The sequence below is a fragment of the Protobothrops mucrosquamatus genome, unplaced genomic scaffold (assembly GCF_001527695.2).
Source record: "Protobothrops mucrosquamatus isolate PMUCROS unplaced genomic scaffold, P.Mucros_1.0 scaffold3624, whole genome shotgun sequence".
Lineage (NCBI taxonomy): Eukaryota > Metazoa > Chordata > Lepidosauria > Squamata > Viperidae > Protobothrops > Protobothrops mucrosquamatus.
The window spans coordinates 37,574-48,685 of NW_015389586.1; the positions used below are offsets into that span (position 1 = coordinate 37,574).

Below are 11,112 nucleotides of genomic sequence, written 5' to 3' on the forward strand. Positions count from 1 at the left end.
AGATTCATATCGGAATGCTGTAACCTACATCTCTCCTTTCATATAAAAGAACATTTTATTTGCAGTAGCCTTCATCCATATATTTTTCTTTTGCAGGGACATTCCAGTAGATTTTAAGTACATAGCAGAGCCAAGTATGCACTCAATGCCAGCAGTAACTTTATCTCCAAATGGTAAGCTTACATTTGTATCTTATGTAGGATATTTTAATTTTAAAAGGTGTAATCGTATTTAGTATTTTTCATTTAACATGCAAGATTTCAGAAATAGATTACCTGGGTTTTGGAGTGTGTAAATGTTGCAGAGGATAATAACATCTGATAAAAGCAATATATATAGCTTAACTCCCTCTTCTTTGTGGCAGCCCCTGAGATATTGGAACACCACTATCATGTCCCCCCTCGTCCTTCTCTTCATTAAACTAGACATACCCAATTCCAGCAACTGTTCCTTATATGCTTCAGCCTCCAGTCCCCTAATCACCTTTGTTGCTCATATACAGGGCTTTTTTTCTCATAGAACGCCCAGAACGGAGTTCCGGCACCTTTTTTGGATGGAACCTTGTAGGGTAGGCAAAGCAGGGGGTTTTTTTTAGAAAAAAAGCACTGCTCATACATACATACATACATACATACATACATACATACATACATACATACATACATACATACAAGCAACAAAGATAGGGGACAGAAGGCTAAAGCATATAAGGAAAGGTTGATGGAATTGGGTATGTCTAGTTTAATGAAGAGAAGGACGAGGGGGGACATGATAGCGATATTCCAATATCTCAGGGGTTGCCACAAAGAAGAGGGAGTCAAGCTATTCTCCAAAGTGCCTGAAGGCAGGACAAGAAGCAACGGATGGAAACTAATCAAGGAGAGAAGCAACCTAGAACTAAGGAGAAACTTCCTGACAGTTAGAACAATTAACCAGTGGAACAACCTACCTCCAGAAACGGTGAATGCTCCAACACTGGAAGTTTTTAAGAAGAGACTGGACAGCCATTTGTCCGAAATGGTGTAGGGTTTCCTGCCTGAGGAGGGGGTTGGACTAGATGACTTCCAAGGTCCCTTCCAACTTTTTTTATTATTATTATTATTATTATTATTATTATTATTATTATTATTATTATTATTATTATTATATACATTTTGAGACAGAATAGAAGCTAGTTTCTTGATTCTTTACTTTAAATGCTGGTGATCCTGCACTCATTATCAGACTTTTTTTCTTCTACATTTCCCTTGTATATTTTCTGCTCTGTCGGCTGTTTTCGTTGTCTCAGTGTTGATGTTTTCATCATATTTCAAATTACCCCCCTTTGCTATAATGGTGCATATTGCAGTCGTTTGCCCTCTGTAAACAATTTCTTGGGTATCTGTAGCTTACATCTTTATATATTGTAGGAATGTTTGATTCTTAAAATCCAAGAGAGGTTCAAGTGTGCATTAATATTTTACCTCAACAGGAAAATGGCTTGCCTGTCAATCAATGGACAATCAGATTTTGATTTTTGGAGCTCAAAACAGATTCAGACTCAACAAAAAGAAAATCTTCAAAGGTCATATGGTGGCAGGCTATGCTTGCCAAGTAGATTTTTCACCTGATATGAGGTATGTATTCTACTGTTTCTGTACTAAATATGGATTACATATCACTTTCATTTTTATTCTCAAGTTTGGCTCAACAGGTAGAGAGAGAGATTTATATAAACCTGCCATATAATTGTCAAATGTTTACTAATGTCCTTAAGACAATTGTTGATCAGAATATAATGCACATTATTGAGCTACTACATATACCCTAATAAGTGAACTTGAGATTTAGTCTTTGGGCTACAGCAGCTTATCAAACACTGTATTATATGGATATCCTGTTGAATTTGGACAGCCTTTTTTGACTTATGTGCTAATTTCAAACATTCCTGTGAAGGCCAGAGTATCCATCTGAATGTATTATGAGAAATACAGTGAGAAAGAAGGAGGTATTTATTTATTAAATTTATACAGCCATCCACCTTAACAAATAACTTTAGGCAGCTAACAAAACTTCCTGGCCACAGCAGCTGAGGAAAAAGTTTAATATTCATAGCCCTCCAGAAAGCCAGCAAGGTTGGGGTATCCAAATCTCAGGATGGAGTATTCCATAAAACAGGGGAGGTGTGACTCCTCGGCTGCACAAAATGGGACTGTCTAAAAGGCAGAGTCTGGAGCATACTCAGCCTGTCAACATTCTGCAGTGTGTCTAAAAGTGCGTGCATTGCAGCATTCAGAATTGTAGCTGTAGTTTCCAGATGCTTTTCCAGGGCAGCCCCATGTAGGCCTCATTGCAGTAATCCAAGTGGGAAGTAACCAAGACATGAGTGACTGGAGGCAGAGACTCGTGATCCAGGAATGGGCACAGTTGGCACACAGGAGCTGTGGTGCATGTGGTTAGAATTCAGTACTGCAGGCTACTTCTGCTGACTGCCAACTGCCAGCAGTTCAGTAGTTCGATCCTGACTGGCTCAAGGTTGACTCAGCCTTCCGTCCTTCTGAGGTCGATAAAATGAGGACAATAGGCTGGGGGCAATAGGCTGACTCTGTAAACTGCTTAGAGAGGGCTGTAAAGCACTGTGAAGAGGTATATAAGCAATTGCTAGTTGTGTAGAGGTCTTCTGACCATGGCAGCCACCTGTTCCTTGAGTTTATCAACTCTGTCTGTGTGTGTGTGTGTGTGTAATACTATCCCATCCCATTAAAGATGGAAATTCAGGATAGTTTAAAACCAACCCACTCAGCCTTATTTGGGTTGAGTTGAAGCCTGATTTTCCCCATAGAGTCCTTAGGAAAGACTTTAATGGTATCACTTGGAACAGTTAGGGGCAGACATATATAATGGGGTGTTATCAGCATATGACATACACAGATCCATAATGACAAATGACCTCATTCAGTGACAGAAGGCCACCTGAAGAGACTAGAAGCGTTTGAAAGGTGGATTTACAGGCGGCTGTTACGTATAAGCTGGGTTGACAAGATCAGAAATAAGGAGGTGATAAGCCGCCTGGGAAAGCCAAGGGAAATCATCAAAACAATTAAAAAACGAAAATTAGAATATTTCGGACATGTGATGTGACACCCAGAAAAATACGGCATACTCCATTTAATCCTCCAGGGAAAGATTGAAGGCAAACGAGGTCCAGGCAGAAGAAGAACATCATGGCTTCAAAATCTAAGGGATTGGTTTGGACAAAACTCAGCAGCACTTTTTTCGTGTGGCTGCTGATAAAAACAGGATCACCAACATGACCGCCAATGTCCAATAATGGATATGGCACAAGAAGAAGTGGCTTTATATTAAATAGGAGTGGGAAGAGAGTCCTCAGGCACAGAGCTGCTGTGTTATTTCACTCCAAGAAGGCCTTTCAAGCAGTAATTGAAAGTCCATATCAGATAAAATCCCAGCCAGTGTGCATTTATTCAGAGGTGGTATCAAAAACAGTTAAAAATGTAAGCCTCCCATGTGAAAATCTTAGTCTTACACCTGGTTTTCAGTATAGGTTTAAACCCTCCGTACAGACTTGAGTAGACAGCTTTGTTGTGTAAATTGTTGTCAGAACAGATCATCTGACATTATGGATTAGGTGACTTATCCTGCCTTTCTGCTCATTTGAGAAGACTTCTGATTAAGTGTCCTACATTTTTGAAGCAGCTGCATTATCATATTTTCCCATCTTAACACATACATTGGGACATCATCCCCAAAGCAGCTAAGAGTAGTAGAAAATCTACAACAGACTATAAAACAGTAGGAAAGGTCTATCTGTTCTCTGTTAAAATGTATGCTGTTGTTTGGAATTGGTTATGTTTAAAAATTATTTTGTAAATGACCTCAGTGTATAATTCCCCCCCCCCTTTTTTTTAAACAGCTATGTGACCTCAGGTGATGCAGATGGAAAGTTAAATATCTGGGACTGGAAGACAACAAAACTCTACAGTAGATTAAAAGCCCATGACAAAGTCTGCATTGGCGCAGTGTGGCACCCACATGAAACATCCAAAGTGATCACTTGTGGATGGGATGGTCTCATAAAACTGTGGGACTGAAGGCTGAACTATAGACATTTTACTCTCTAATCAGTCAGTTAATATATGATCCTTCAGGATCCATATGCTACAACAAATAAGGTCTGAAATAAGGACATTAATACAGCTGATTCAGGTAATTCAGTATTAGAATGTGCATCCAGCACATTGGAAAATCAGACATTTGAAATGTTGCCATATTGCAAATCACTGCACAAATTGACTAAATATGCTAGTCCTTCCAGATAGTAAAAGAATTAAAATGGACTTTTTTAAAAAGAAAGAAAGAAAGAAACTGAAGCCAAAGCCTCACAAGCTTCACTCTGCTTTCCAAATGCACAATTTGGAAGAAAAATGTTTTCATGTTACCATAATATTAATGTATTAGGGAGGTTTTTCTTAACCTGTTGGGAATCTTACACAATTGCTAAATACAATAAGATATTGTTTCCATGTATATTTTATAGAAATTGCTACCCAGATTTTTTGGGGGAGGGGTGTTAATAAAAAAAGTGTTAGTCATATGGAAATATCTAAAGGTGTAAATAAATTGCAGCCCCAGTGGAAAAAACAACCTGCTTTCTCCAGTCTTTCAGCATAGATACAGAACCAACCCTGTCTGATTGTATCTGAGGAACCCCTTTTCATAATCCCATAGAATAAACTTGTGTTTGCCAATGCATTGGTTTCAGATATATGCGTAGACATGTTATCTATACTGATCATTACTGCTTTTTGTTTTGTATTGTTTAATCCTGATAGCAAGTCAGACTATCATTCTTTTTCAAGATTTAAATTTTATAATACAGAAATTCAAAGAACACAATGCAAGTATATAAAACATTTAACAAGGACTTTACCAAATGTTATTTCAGGCATTTTATCAGAAACCCACTCAGCCAATGGAATTAGTACAGCAGCCGCCATTAGTGACAGATTCATGATCGTATTCCAATTAGTCTTGTAAATAAGCGTTTTAATATGTTTTATTATTTTTGTTTATTTTACAAAATATGTTTTTGTGCTCAACTACTGTACAGATATCTCAATTATTTTTACAAGCTTATTTTTAATAAATGCTTTATATAAAAATGCAGATTTTAACTTAACACACCATCTGAAGCATTGTACATTTTAAAATGTTTGTTTGGTATAGATACTGTATAACGGAAGGATGTGCTTATGGTATTGGAAGGTTATGAAAGACCATCTTTTTGTAGTGGACATCTTTGGTGTCAAAAGTAGAGTGTATGGCAGATATATGTTGTTTCACATTAGAATTGTGTGCAGTACTGCCATTCTGTTGGCAGAATGCATCTGTGTAAACGATGAACTCTTCACAACTTGTCTACACATATTCTCTGTGTGTACTTTCCTAAACATCATATCTTCAAATTTGTTTTGGAGAGAAAGAATGTCCTTCATTGCTTCATGTTGTATCTGCATAGAAAATGGAGAAAGTGGCATAAATTGATGTGTATGAACTATGAAAGTATCCTGATCACCGCATGTGCATTTATCTGAAAGCCACTGTGTACAAATTTCTCAAATACCATCAAATAGCATCAGGCCTACTTAACTATAGAAGGATGGGTGTGGCAATAGAATGGCTTGGGAAACAGTATTAGCTTTCTCACGGATTTCACTTTGTAGTCAAAAAACACTATGAACTCTCTTGTATTTTTACATATTTATAGAACTCAAGGAGTTAATGGATTGTATTTCTTGTATAATTAATGTATCATCATTCTTCTGTCTGCAAGTCAAGTTTGTATGTGAGGGAAAATATATTTAATAGTAAAAAGGGCCGAAAGTAGCCAAAATTAAACTTTTACTACAATCTGGCTCACATATAAAAATTGCTCTTAACTTGTGTCTGCTTATGCTACAAGCGAGATAATTTACCCCAACTGGAAATGAAAGTTATATAAGCATGCTGTTTCAAACTTGCAGACTTAGGTAGATGATCAGGTGCAGCATTTAATAAAAGTTCAGTTAATTCCACCTTTCACTATAGTTGAATTAATTTCTCTTAGTTGGGCTCTGAGTTTCATCCCTAAGTACCTCTTAACAGGTTGTTTGTTTGTTTTTGTGGAAGCAAAATGTGATTGGGATTGTCCCAATTGAAGACTAAGAGCATGATAAATGTGTGTTGCAAGTGGAGGTTGAGCGTACCCTGGATCACTTTTTCAGAATTGCTCGACTGAGTTGTCATGGAACTTGTAGGCTCAAGGTATCTGGACAGGATCAAATGAGAGAAAGATGTAAGTAGGTTGGACCCATCATCAGCTTTATTCAGAGTCTGCCCAATCAGTTTGCCAACAGGGACAGGAGGGCGGGGAAAAGCTCTCCGTTGTAACTGTGCCACACCGGCATAAAGACGATCTTTATGTTCTTGTAGTACTTCTTCTGCTGCTGCTTGTTTTATTTCTGTAGGGATATTTGACAATATCCCTGGTTTGGACAAAACTCAGCAGCACTTTTTCGTACGGCTGCTGATAAAAACATGATTGCCAACGTCCGATAACGGATATGGCAGAAGAAGAAGGAGGAGGAGGAGGAGGAGGGATATTTGAAAAAAGCAGCAACCAAAAGATTTGTTATTTATTTATTTATTTATTTATTGAATTTATATACCGCCCTATCTCCCTTACGGGACTCAGGGCGGTGAACAGGCGATAATAAAAACCACGATAAATATACACAAATTTCTGTCTAAAATCAAATTAAATAACAGGCCTGCTCTAAAAATACCCCATACAAAACCCCCACTAAAACATAATCAAACTACGCCAAGCCGGCCGCACGGAATAGATGAGCCTTCAGGGCTCGGCGAAAAAGGCGCAGGTCCGCAACTGTACGTAGGTCGGGGGGTAGGTCATTCCAGAGGGCAGGAGCTGCCACAGAGAAGGCTCTCCCCCTGGGGGTCGCCAGCCGGCATTGTCTGGCCGACGGCACCCTAAGGAGGCCCTCTCTGTGGGAGCGAACTGGTCGAATGGAGGTGTTTGGTAGGAGGCGGTCTTGCAAATACCTAGGTCCATTGCCACGGAGCGCTTTAAAGGTTGTTACTAACACCTTGAAGCGCACCCGGAAGGCCACAGGCAGCCAGTGCAGTGTTACACTTCACACATCCATGCTTGTGTATCTAACTCGAAGTCCATCGAGCCAGGTTAGAGTTCCAGAAGAACCTTGTTCTGTAGGAAAACTCCAAAACAGTATAGTTCCCATCCATTTTTATCCTTGGCTAGGCTTGGCCAGTTACAGTTTGGTGCCTCTCTCACGCCACAGGTATTTTTAAATTTGCGTGCTATCTCAAACCAGATCATACAGAAATCATCTTGTTCCGAGAATCACTTTGTGTTTTGAGAGTCACTTCTTGTATCTTAGAAATTGTTATCCTAGTACTTTCCCCCTTGCTCTACGAGCTGAAATTTTCCATACGAAAATCATCCTATTGGCCTGCTTGGAGCAGGTCTCCTTCACTCCTTCCTTATTTCTATCAATGCATAAGTGCATAGCACTAAGTATACATATGTGCATTTTTAATATCGGTACTAAGCAGCTACAAATCAATATGCATAATAATAAGTGATAAATGATGTTTTAAAAGTAGGAGATAGGAATAAGTTAAAGAGAAGATCGTTACTGCAAGGATAGTGACTGTAACTTAAATGTTGCTAAATGATCATTTCAGCAGAGTTCACCACTGGCCACACTGACTGGAGCTGTTAGAAGCTCAAGTTTAACTCTAGTATTCCACAAGTTCCCAAGAAGTAGGTGATCCCATCATTCTATTGCAAGGGTCTTCAAACTTGGCAACTTTAAGACTTGTGGACTTCAACTCCCAGAATTCCTCAGCCACCCAGGGCTGGCTGAGGAATTCGGGAAGTTGAAGTCCACAAGTCTTAAAGTTGCCAAGTTTGAAGACCCCTGTTCTATTGAATGCAGCTAACTTTAACAAAGATGATTAGGGGACTGGAGGCTAAAACATATGAGGAACGGTTGCTGGAATTGGGTATGTCTAGTTTAACGAAGAGAAGGACGAGTGGGGACATAATAGCAGTGTTCCAATATCTCAGGGGCTGCCACAAAGAAGAGGGAGTCAAGCTATTCTCCAAAGTGCCTGAAGGCAGGACAAGGAGCAACGGGTGGAAACTAATCAAGGAGAGAAGCAACTTAGAACTAAGGAGAAACTTCCTGACAGTTAGAACAATTAACCAATGGAAGAACCTGCCTCCAGAAGCGGTGAATGCTCCCAACACTGGAAGTTTTTAAGAAGAGACTGGACAGCCATTTGTCCGAAATGGTATAGGGTTCCTGCCTGAGCAGGGGGTTGGACTCGATGACCTCCAAGGTCCCTTCCAACTTTATTATTATTATTATTATTATTATTATTATTATTATTATTATTATTAGAAGGAAAAACATAAATGTCTGGATGAATAATTTATTAAGTGTTTTTCCTTTCCAAACCCAGCAACAAAATAAGACAATGACAGAATTGTGCTGGTGTTAAGGTTCTTGCAGGTTTTTATTTATTTATTAATGACAGCGAACACACAGCTACAGGATCAGAAAGGTTTTGTATTACACTTGTTCATCCATGAAAAACAGTTTCCCTACAACTCTGCCATTTAATATTTATTTCTTTGACTTGTATGACTGCCCTTCTCAGCAGGTAACTACAGGTTGCAAATAATCTTAAAAACAAATTCTTTTCAGAGATACAAAAATTAAAATATAAAAAAAATAATATCATTAATGGTTGTTAACACCTATCAGGAGACAAGACCCTTAACAACCTGAGTGTCCCAGGCCTTCAATGCCTTGTGAAAGGCCAGCAGGTTATTCGTATTCCATGAAGGGAGGATGTTCTATAAGGTGGGTGCTACTACAGAAAAATCATGTCTCTTAGACCAGGGGTCCCCAATCCCCGGTCTGTGGACCAATACCGGGCCACGACATGCCAGCAACCGGTCCGCATCTGCGAGATGCAGGCAGCACACAAAACCATGCACCTTCCGGTCCGCAGAAAAACCTCTCTCCACTGAACCGGTCCCTGGTGCCCCAAAGGTTGGGGACCTCTGTCCTAGACTCCACTAGCTGGCATTCTCTGACCAACAGGACCTGGAACGTGCCTGGCCCACCTGACCAGATTGGATGAGTTAAAACAACGGGAGAAACAATCCCTCAGCTAACTAGGCTCCAAGCAGTGAAGGGCTTTAAAGGTGACAACCAGCACCTTGTATTTCACCCGGAAGCACACTGGTGACCATTGCAGTTCCTGTAGCAGCATTAGTAACCAACACCATTTACTACCTGTGCTGTTGCATTTTGCTTCCAAATTCTCTTCTAGTGAAGCCCATGTAGAGCAATTGCAGTAGTCCAGATAGGAGATCATGAATGATGGTGAGCAGGGACCATATGATGGGGTAAATTGACCAAGTATAGACTGAGCCTGTAATAGAACGTGTAAATGACTTGGAGGTGAGGGAAGAGAAGCTGCCCAGAGAACAATCAGATAAAGGAGAAAAAGCCCACAACTGAATAACAAGCAGAGGAAAAAGAAAACAGGAACCTCTCTAGCTTATCAGGCAGTAAAAAGAGATAGCAGGAGGTTTGTACTTTCAGACATGCAAGATTGTCTGGTCTACTTGGGAGACTGACAGAGTCAGAGTAGCATTCAGAGGTAAAGAAAATAGGGCTATTTTTTTTAAGGGAGCAGACGATGCTGAATGATTTTTTTTTATTCAGTATAATATGCTTTCCATTAATAATTTCTATCAGAGTCTCTCAAATTGTCATCAAATAGAACATAAAAGGACATGTTTCACACTTCCATTTTGTGTCTCGTGCCTTCTATTTCTGCTTTGTATTTGCCCAGTACAGAACTAACTTAATTTCCAACTGAAGGTTTTCCTTTTCAAACACATCTGTGGGTTTTGTTTTGTTTTTAAAGTGTGAAAAGCCTGAAATCCTTCTGTTTGTTCTTTGAGGAGACTATTACCACCACCAGCTCACAATGCTATCATTGTCACTAACCTGAATGTGAATCGCAAAGACATGTTGTATTACCTATTTTATACTATGCCCCAGAATCAGATTTCCAAAATGCTTCACTGCACGGTTTCCTTATCTGCTTTGAGACTATCAAGCCAAATTGCTAACAGTAATTAAATTTGAGACAATGTGTTGTTGTAACAACATTTCTTTAAACTGGTTGAGCAAATGCAGTTGTACACACCAGAGGTCATGGCTGACCAAATGGACCATAAGAACAACAACTCAGCAAAATTATCCATGCATTTAAGCAGGGGTAGTCAACCTTGGCTCTTTTAGGACTCGTGGACTTCAACTCCCAGAATTCTGGGAGTTGAAGTCCACGAGTCCTAAAACAGCCAAGGTTGACTACCCCTGCATTTAAGAATTTCCACACCAGTATATTCAGCTTGAACAAAGTCCTCGATGGTGGAAAGGGAGAATTCTCATTAAAAGCTGCAAGGGAATAACAACAATGAAATGAGGCTTTAGGATAGTGACTTTCATAATTCTGTGGCTGAATCAGCTATGTTAAATTAACTACTCCGTTTTGCTATATTTTTATACTGAAACCATGCAAGGTTTTTTTTTTATAAAAAAGACAAAATACGATTTTAGAGGGCTTTGACAAGTAATACTACAACAGTACTGTCAAGCAGTTGCAAAGGCATTCATCTGTTCTAAGAAAGAAATACAAGCCAGGCTTGCAAAGGAGTCAAGCAACGCGATGGCTGCTGAAATGAATTAATTATTGTGAGATCATTTTTTGCAGATACCAGCATTGGACAAGCATCCATCAGAAATTTTCTGGCTACGCTTTTGTTAAGGGAGGTTTTATAGCCATTTTCCTGCAGAGCGCCAAGCAGCATTTAGATATCTCATTTGCATTCATGCTGGACATCACAGTCTTCCCACATTTCCACAGCTGTCAGTTTATCCCTGCCAAAGGGGAAGCACAAAGCACATCTTGGATGTTAAAGAAAGCATGTGTGGGGTGGCACGG

At 39.5% G+C, this 11,112-nt stretch overlaps 1 protein-coding gene across 1 annotated transcript in view; it reads left to right on the plus strand.

The window, feature by feature from the left end:
* LOC107297972 (pre-mRNA-processing factor 17) overlaps positions 1-6,076 on the plus strand; it is a 31,374-nt gene extending 25,298 nt beyond the window's left edge. The window contains exons 13-15 of the mRNA XM_015827336.2: positions 97-173; positions 1,472-1,616; positions 3,914-6,076. Of these exons, the coding sequence (XP_015682822.1) occupies positions 97-173; positions 1,472-1,616; positions 3,914-4,091 (400 nt within the window). The 3' untranslated portion in view covers positions 4,092-6,076. The remainder of the gene's footprint in view (positions 1-96; positions 174-1,471; positions 1,617-3,913) is intronic.
* Positions 6,077-11,112: the final 5,036 nt, after the last annotated feature.